The 10,000-nt window shown below is 43.3% G+C and overlaps 1 protein-coding gene across 1 annotated transcript in view; it reads left to right on the top strand.

The window, feature by feature from the left end:
* Positions 1–10,000, top strand: part of LOC108279600 (thyrotropin-releasing hormone-degrading ectoenzyme) — a 63,596-nt gene that overhangs the window by 15,967 nt on the left and 37,629 nt on the right. Inside the window, exon 5 of the mRNA XM_053688417.1 lies at positions 440–594. Within this exon, the coding sequence (XP_053544392.1) occupies positions 440–594 (155 nt within the window). The remainder of the gene's footprint in view (positions 1–439; positions 595–10,000) is intronic.

Here is a 10,000-nt window from a genome sequence, read left to right as displayed (position 1 = left end):
AATGTTAAACCATTCATCTTCAGCTGTAGCTTGGACATTTTTACCCATAATTCCACTGTGCGGCCTCTGCGTGAGATGCAGTCGGGGTTACAGAAGGAACAGTCAGTGCTACAGGATTAATTAGTGCTGCACTCATCATCATTCAGTGTGAGTGTGTGTGTGTGTGTGTGTGTGTGTGTGTGTGTGTGTCCTCTTTACCATAAATGGATGTAACCTTTGCTGGATGGGAAGAAACATACAGAGATGGCTATTAATACTGATTTACCTGTGTCTCAGATCACAGGTTCTGAAGTGGCCATTGAACTGAACTCAGCACACAAACTGCACCTCGTCTCCTCACTCATACACACTGCAGATGAACACACTCTTGCTGATTTTGGTTTTGTGGTTTGTACTTCATAAATCCTGGTCTTGACCTTGTGTGTGTGTGTGTGTGCAGATCTCCTAGCTGTGCCGAAACACCCGTATGCGGCGATGGAGAACTGGGGCCTGAGTGTGTTTGTTGAGCAGAAAATACTGCTGGATCCTGAAGTCTCGTCTTTCTCCTACCAGATGGATCTCACCATGGTGGTGGTGCATGAGATCTGTCATCAGGTAGACACACACACACACACACACACGCAGAGAGTTTCACTTTGTCATAAAAAGATGGAGAAAGTCCTGTTCTTCTGGTGCATTGCATTAGTAATGTATTAAATCGGAGAGAAAGTGGATATAGGTGAGGGTGAATGACGGGGATAAGTGGCGGTGAACAGTGCAGATAAATGACAGGAAACAGTAGGGATACCTGTGAGTGTGAACAGCAGGGAGAAATCCGGATAAACAGTAGGAATATTTGAGAGTGAACAGTGCGGATAAGTGAGGGGCAACATCTGTGGTTTAAGTGATGGTGAACAGTGGAAATAAGTGAGGATGAACAGTGGGGATAAGTGAGAGTGAACAGAAGGAAGAAGCGTGGGTGAACAGCTGGAATGATTGAGGGTGGACAGTAGGGATAGTTGAACAGCAGGGGAACTGGAGGTAAGTAGTGGGTATATGAGTAGTGGAGATAAGTAGAGGTGAACATTGGGGATATGTGAGCACAAGAAAGACAAGGGATGAGTGTGGATGAACAGTGAGTATAAGTGAGGGTGAATAGTAGAGATAAGTGGAGTTAAATAACTAGGATAAATACAGGTGAACAGCAGGGATAAGTGAAGTTGAACAATAGGGTTAAGTAAGGTAAATAACAATGATAACTGAGGGTGAACTGTTGGGATAAATGAGGGTGAAGTGCAGGGGTAAGTGAGGGGGAACAGTGGGAATGAGCGAGGGGGAACAGTGGGGATAAATGAGGGGGAACAGTGGGGATAAGTGAGGGGGAAAAGTGGGGATAAGTAAAGGTGAACAGTGGGGATAAGTGAGCGTGAACAGTGGGGATAAGTGAGCCTGAACAGTGGGAGTAAGTAAAGGTGAACAGTGGGGATAAGTGAGCCTGAACAGTGGGGGTAAGTAAAGGTGAACAGTGGGGATAAGTAAAGGTGAACAGTGGGGATAAGTGAGCGTGAACAGTGGGGATAAGTGAGCGTGAACAGTGGGGGTAAGTAAAGGTGAACAGTGGGGATAAGTAAAGGTGAACAGTGGGGATAAGTAAAGGTGAACAGTGGGGATAAGTGAGCGTGAACGGTGGGGATAAGTGAGCGTGAACAGTGGGGGTAAGTAAAGGTGAACAGTGGGGATAAGTAAAGGTGAACAGTGGGGATAAGTATAGGTGAACAGTGGGGGTAAGTGAGCGTGAACAGTGGGGATACGTGCTTGTGAATAGCAGGGAGAAGTAATGGTAAACCGTAAGGGTAAATAAAGGAGAACGTTGGGGATGAGTAAGTGTGAACAGTTGGGCATAAGTGAGGGTGAACATTGGGGATAACTGTGAACTAAAGGAATAGATGGCATGGCAAGGCAAGGCACTTTTATTTCTAAAGCACATTTAAAGCAGCCTCTGCTGACCAAAGTGCTGTACAATCGAACAAAATTAAACAATAAAAGACATAAACTGACAAGAACAACACACAAATTAATAAGATTACAATTGATCCAAATGCCAGAGAAACAAGATTTTTTTTCAGTGAGGTTTTAAAACTATCAACATCGGAAGACAACCTAATGTGTACTGGCAAATCGTTACACAGATGTGGAGCAGGAACAGGAAAGGCACGATCACCTTTTAACTTTAAACAGGACCTTGGCACGGTCAGCATCAACCTATTTGAAGACCTTAAGGAGAACATTTCCGCTAGAGAAGAAGATCTGTTATATATCGTAGAGCCTGGAAATTTAACCCCTTATACACATACAACAAAACCTTAAACTTAACACAGCATTCGAGTGGCAACCAGTGAAGTGAAGCCAGAACAGGCAAAATATATTCCCTCTTTCTAGTTCCCGTAAGAACCTGGCAGCAGCATTTTGTACCAATTGAAGGCAGGATAAAGAGGACTGAGCCACTCCAAGGTACTGTGAGTTACAATAATCCAGCCTAGAGGAAGTAAAAGCATGAATTACTGTCTCCAAATCCTTTACTGATAAAAACGCTTTCAATTTCACAATGGATCTGAGATGATAAAAGCCACTCTTCACCACTGAATTGATTTGTTTATCGAGTTTAAGGCTGTTATCAAAAATCACTCCTAAATTTTATACATAAGCATGAGAATTCACAGATAAAGGACCCAGGCGGTTATTTATCTGCATACTAGAAGCTGATGGTCTGTGATGGATTGGCACCCTGTCCAGGGTGTACCCCGCCTTGTGCCCCATGCTCCCTGGGATAGGCTCCAGGTTCCCCCACGACCCTGAAGAAAGGATAAGCGGTATAGAAGATGGATGGATGGACGGACGGATAGAAGCTGATGGTCCAAAAACTACAATTTCAATTTTAGATTCATTCAATGTTAGAAAATTGTCTGCCAGCCAGCATCTTACCTCCGCAGAACCGTTCAACGAAGAGGACATGTCACAATTTTCCCCATGTTTCAAAGGGAGATAAACTGGGGTATCATCCGCATAAAAATGATAAGAAATGTTGTGCTTCTGAAAAATCGAACCTAAAGGGAGCAAATACGACGAAAAGAACAGCGGGCCCAAAAACGATCCCTGAGGTACACCACAAGTTAATGGTACCGTAGAGGAAGAAAAATTCCCGACCTGCACCGAGAATGTTCTATCAGAAAGATAAAAATTAAACCAATTCAGTGGGGTACCTTGAATTTCTACACACTTACTCAACCGTTCATACAAGATAGCATGGTCAATGGTGTCAAAAGCCGCACTGAGGTCCAGAAGGACCAGAATCCACAGCTAACAAAAGATCATTCAACACCATCAGGAAAGCTGACTCTGTACTGTGATGTCTAAAAACAGACTGAGACTTATCGAATAAGTTTTTTTTTTACTTAGAAATGCAGACAATTGATGGAAGACAACCTTTTCCAATACTTTGGATACAAATGGTAGTTTTGAGATGGGGCGAAAGCCATCCAAAATAAAAGGATCTAAACTGACCTTTTTTCGAAGTGGATTCACCGAGCATGTGTCAGGATTGATGGAGCAGTGCCTTGGGATAGGCTACTATTTATTATCCTTAAAGCAAAAAGTTCAACCACACCCAGCACTTCCATAATGAGATGGGAAGGCACCACATCCAAGGAGCATGTGGAAAGCTTCATTTTTATGGAAAACATTCACAAGAAAAGAGGAAGAAGTAGGCTCAGACTCAGTTAAACTAGCTGAACGTGGGTCAATAACGGAAGAACTCATATCAGATTTGGGGATACAAGATCAAATAGTATTGATTTTACAGGGGGAAAAAAATGTGCATGCTTTGCTATCAAGTTAGAGAAATATTTTTCCCTAGCAGCCTTTATAGAGTGCTGGTAGCTCACCGTCATCTCTCATGAGTTCATAGCATACCTGGAGCTTATCTTTCTTCCACTTTCTTTCAGCCTTCCTCCATTCCTGTCTAGAGGCACGGGTATCCTTGTTAAACCAAGGTTGCGTTTGTATCTTGGGTTTCTTCATTATAAATGGAGCAACAGACTCCAAGACATTTCCACACAGAGTGTTAAAATACGAAAATGACTCTTCAACAGACAGCTCGAAAAAAGAAGACACACTATTGCAAGCACCCCTAATCAAAGCATCTTTGAACTGTTTAGATGTAGCAGAATTAACAGGCCGCATTCGAGGACCACAGGACTTGACATTTACCATTGAAGTATTAAGCACAGTGTTAAACAATAATGGCTTATGATCTGATAAACAGAATTCTCAATATTACCTAATGAATGGACCAAATCAAGAGTATGACCTTGTTTATGTGTAGACTCTCTGACAGAGAAAGTGAGAGTAAAAGAGTCAATCATTCACAGAAACTCGTTAGCCAAAGGATGAGAGGGACAACACACATGTATATTAAAATCACCAAGAATTAAAAGCTTGTCCCAAGAAGGTACCAGAGAAGATAAAGACTCCTGCAGAAATATCTTATTATCATGATTCTTTATTGATCAGATATATATTACAGCACTGTGAAATTCTTTTCTTCGCATACCCTAGCATGTTAGGAAGTTGGGGTCAGAGCGCAGGGTCGGCCATGATACAGCGCCCCTGGAGCAGAGATGGTTAAGGGCCTTGCTCAAGAGCCCAACAGTGGCAGCTTGGCAGTGCTGGGGCCTGAACCCCCGACCTTCCAATCAGTAACCCAGATCATTGCAATTATGGGGCTTGAACCCCCGACCTTCTGATCCGTAACCCAAAGCCTTCAAACCAACCACTGCCCCAATGGGGTGGTTTATAAATCAACACGCACAGAACGAAATTCTCTGTACTTATCTTAAGCAATTGAGCTTCAGAACTGCTGACATTATTCATTGATAATAAACAACACTTAAAACTGTTCTTAAAAATTGTAGCTACCTCCACCCCCCACCACGCCCAGCTGATCTCAGAGAACTAGCAAAACTACAGTCATTAGGAGACGCTTCAGAGAGAGGGCCAAGTTCACCACGATTTATCCAAGTATCAGTTATACATAAAGTCCACATCGCGAGATGAAAAGAAGTCATTAAGTAAAGTCTTATTTGAAATTGATCTTATGTTCAACAAGGCCATCTTTACAGTGGTTAGTTCCATAGATCGAGTCGGTGATGCTGCCGCGCCACAGCTCATCCTCTGTGAAGGACCACGATCTAAAACTCTGAGGTTGCCCAAGTTTACACAAAGTTTACAGCCTGGGAGCTTGATCTGAGAAAAACTCCATCGGGTACAAATCTGCATGACATAGCCAGATGCAGTGGCCAGATGGGTACGAGGCACGGAGGTCTTGACTCAGATGTATTAAAATAGAAGAATAATCCATCCTTAGAGACGAAGGCAAGAGAGATAAATTCCAATGGCTCAGCATGATTGCGAAGAGCTCTCCTTAATCGCACCAAGGTGCACCAAGGCGTCTTCTCGCCTGTCTCCTTCTGTGCAAATAACAGCCTGGAACTCATGGAACTCACTGGAAATAAATAGCCGATGGAAGCCGAGCTAGGAAAGGAGGATTAGAAGATCCGCGTGCACGAATGTTAAGAAGAAATTGACGATCATATGTAATTAAAGATGCACAGAACGACGTCCTGCCAACGAACACACTGACGCCATCTTGGTTCCCGGATTGTAACTGTAGATGAGGGTGAAGAGTGGGGATAAGTGGAAATCAGTGGAGATAACTGTGTGTGAACACTGAGGATAAGGTAGTGTGATCATTGGGATTAAGTGAGGGGAAACGGTAGGGGTAAGTGAGGGGAAACGGCAGGGACAAGTGAGGGGAAACGGCAGGGACAAGTGAGGGGAAACTGCATGGATAAGTGAGGGGAAACGGCAGGGATAAGTGAGGGGAAACGGCAGGGATAAGTGAAGGGAAACTGCAGGGATAAGTGAGGGGAAACTGCAGGGATAAGTGAAGGGAAACTGCAGGGATAAGTGAGGGGAAACTGCAGGGATAAGTGAGGGGAAACTGCAGGGATAAGTGAGGGGAAACGGCAGGGGTAAGTGAGGGGAAACAGCAAGGATAAGTGAGGGGAAACTGCAAGGATAAGTGAGGGTAAACGTTAGGGATAAGTGAGGGGAAACTGCAGGGATAAGTGAGGGTAAACGTTAGGGATAAGTGAGGGGAAACTGCAAGGATAAGTGAGGGGAAACTGCAGGGATAAGTGAGGGGAAACTGCATGGATAAGTGAGGGGAAACTGCATGGATAAGTGAGGGGAAACGGCAGGGATAAGTGAGGGGAAACGGCAGGGATAAGTGAGGGGAAACGGCAGGGATAAGTGAGGGGAAACGGCAGGGACAAGTGAGGGGAAACGGTAGGGACAAGTGAGGGGAAACAGCAGGGATAAGTGAGGGGAAATGGTGGGGGTAAGGAAGGGTGAACAGGCTGTTAATAAGGATATATTAGTTGGAAAGAGTTCCAGCGTTTTCCTGATTAGCAGCACCCACACACCCACACACACTTCTCAGGCTCATAATTATTTCCCTCTCAGTGAGAGAGAGAGAGACTTTGAGAATCCATTCATCTTCTTCTTGGCACCCAAAGAGGGAATTAGAGAACAGGCCCTCCACCATGTTGACATATTGATTTCCTCATCTATTAAAAATGTCGGAGAGAGTGAGAGCGAGACAGATAGAGAGAGAGAGAGAGAGAGAGAGAGAGAGAGAGAGAGAGAGAGCGGTCTTGTAGTGTAATATATTTCTCTTTGTAAAAAATGTTATTCCCAGTGACAGATTGAAATAAAAACGAATGGTTCCTCATGCAGTATTACTTTGTGCTGGACGTTAAACACTCCCCGTTCTAATAACTCACGGACGAGGCTGAGCGCTGGACGATAAACACTCTGTCTTTGTTCTAAAAATTCACAGATGAGTCTGAGCACTGAAAGGCCATAAATCTTCTCTCTACCACGTCACCGCTGAATTGATTACTAGTGGGACCAAACAGTGAGTTTTACCCATCAGCTTCGTAGAGGTGAGGTCCAGCCGCTGCTCCCAATAAGCCTCACAACCGTGGTATAATAATTCAGCAGATTGCTGCTCAATTTACTCAGCACACACACACACACACACACTCATTCAGTCCATCTTAATAACTCCAAAGTCTGCGAGAACAACTCGCCAATGTTTATTTGTTTTTCTACATTCAGCATTAATTTAAATCTGTTATTGGGGGCAGAGAGCTCAGCATCTGATCACTGTCTGATTCTGATTCAGTTACACAGCATAATACAGTCTTATACAGTCTGATACATTGATATAGTCTGATTTCAATTCAATTCGATTTTAATGTCACAAAGCAACTTTACAGGAATATATCAATTCAGGATATAGATGTTAAATGTATAAATGTATACCTAATGAGCAGCCAGAGGCGACAGTGGTGAGGAAAAACTCCCTGAGACGACATGAGGAAGAAACTTTGAGAGAACCAGGCTCAAAAGGGAACCCGTCCTCATCTGGATGACACCGAATCGTGCGACTGTAAATTATTTCCATCTATAACCGTATACTGTAGAGTCAAAACGTGCAATTTTGTAGCCAGTACCTCATGAGCTTATGAGCAACTCGTGAATATGAGCGTCAGAGTTATTTCTGAATTCATCATAGTTTTAACCTGAAGTCTGTTTTGTCGAAGTTTTCGAAAGTTCAGTGATGGAGACTTGAGTACCCAACTGTTCGAAGGAATTGCAGTCGTAAGCCATGTTTATGGTTTCTAAGTGGTACCTTCCTCAGTACTGATCTTTAGGTTGTCCATGTGGGGCCATCCTCAGCAACGAGTGGTTTTCAGGTGATGAGAACTCCAACCAGAAGTAGGGCATCAGGACGGATTGGGCAGGTCCGGGGAGCAGAATAGATCAGGATTATTGATATATCAGAAGTGGCATATGTAGCTTGACAGAGGGAGAGAGAGGGAAAGAGAGGGAGAGAGTATTAGGTATGCTTATTGCCCCGTACTGGTTAAGGACAATGTACTTTGCGTGACAGCAATCAGGGACTCCCTGTGATATAAGGCGTGCAGCCACTCCATCATCAACAAACCTGGGTAAACGTGTGGAAGTGGGGAGGAGACAGCATCTAAACATCCCAGTTCACCTCAACACTCTATATCTGTGAGCCTCTAGATCTGCTCATTTACCTATGAAAATAAATATTCACAAAAGGCTTGAGTAAACAAGTATGTTTTCAGCCTGGACTTAAACACTGAGACCGTGTCTGAGTCCCGAACAATAATGGGAAGGCTGTTCCATAACTGTGGGGTTTTGCAAGAGAAAGCTCTTCCCCCTGCTGTAGCCTTCACTATTCCAGGTACCAACAAATAGCCTGCACCTTTTGATGGAAGTAGGCATGACGGATCATAAAAGACCAAAAGTTTGCTCAGTGATTAACAGGTCAATAGTAGTATTTAATAATCAAAGCAACATTCAAGTGATAGAGTCGGGTACAGTGTATGATACAGTCCAATGTAGTGTTACAGTATGATACAGTCTGATACAGTCTGATGCAGTGTTACAGTGTGATACAGTCTGATACAGTCTGATAGTCTGATGCAGTCTTACACAGTCTGATGCAGTGTTACAGTATGATACAGTCTGATACAGTGATACAGTCTGATGCAGTCTGATACAGTCTGATGCAGTCTGATACAGTCTGATGCAGTGATGTAGTCTGATACAGTCTGATGCAGTTTGATACAGCAATACAGTCTGATGCAGTCTGATACAGCAATACACTCTGATGCAGTCTGATGCTGAGCTCTACAGAGTGACACGTCTGTTTGTGGAACTTTGCGAGTTCTTCCTCTCCGTTCTCAGTCGGTGCGTGTTCTCCAGACCTCTTCTCTCGTGTTTAACCTGACACGCTGTGTTTTAAAGTATAATTGGCCGATTCTGCGAAGTGCCTCTGTGTTTTAAACTCCGTAGTCAGGGAAGCAAAACCGACCTGCCGACTTCGCCGAAGAGCAGCTCGTCAGAAACCCACCTGCATGCAGCGAGGTGTGTGTTTTTATGACAACACCGACAACATCGGATCTCATCAAACCCTCACGGATCAGACGCGTTTCTCTTAACGAGGTGTTTTAGCAAAGCCTCCATCTGCCTCTCTGTCACAACGAACCCCGAATGGGATCCTGTGACGATCTCTCAGTGCTAATCGGCTCTGTTTTTCCTCATTATTAACGGCACGTAATAAAAGTGATACATGATATAAAGCGTCATTTAGACTCGCTGTAATATCCAGATGGAGGAAATCCACAACAGAGAGACCACTTTCTCTTTCCAAGTCCATTCACACTCGGTTTGGCCGAGTGCCTGCATGTGAAGTAGCATAAAATGGAGAAATTAACTGCGTGTGTGTGTGTAGGTTATTGTCTTGTTATTAATCATCGCTCAAAAAGCTCCATCTGGCGAAGCTGCTTTTCTCCTGAAACTGTTTTCAGGTGATTTTGTTTAATGATTGTAAATATACAGAGGATTTCTGATCCAACACTAAAGCTGTGGAAATTATCACAAAGATCCAAAAAAGCATCAATCGAACAAAACCAAACAAGTAAAATAAATGAAAAGAAAAAACTAGATACTCATACTTCTATACTTCTGGACGCTGAATATTATAACCGGTGTGAAATACAGACGTTTAATACGAGGGTTAGATTTATAAGAGATTGAAACAGTTCCACACTTGAAGCCTTATTAATTTTTAGAGCTTCATTACAGAGATTAAAGATCACGATCAGTCAGCTCCTTCATTCCGTACGCTTCCAATCGGTTTGTTATATTACGTCCTTTTAATAAAGCACTTCTTTTCTTTTTTCTTTTTCTTTTTTTGCGTACTTCCGTGTTTTTACTCGTTGCAGCACATAAGAAAGAGGGGAAAAAAGACAATTGTGAACTATATTATAAAAGCATTTGTTTATGAGGTATGCAGTTATAT

Source organism: Ictalurus punctatus, chromosome 19 (genome assembly GCF_001660625.3).
Source record: "Ictalurus punctatus breed USDA103 chromosome 19, Coco_2.0, whole genome shotgun sequence".
In the NCBI taxonomy this organism is placed as follows: Eukaryota; Metazoa; Chordata; class Actinopteri; order Siluriformes; family Ictaluridae; genus Ictalurus; species Ictalurus punctatus.
This window is presented reverse-complemented; position numbering and strand designations above follow the sequence as displayed.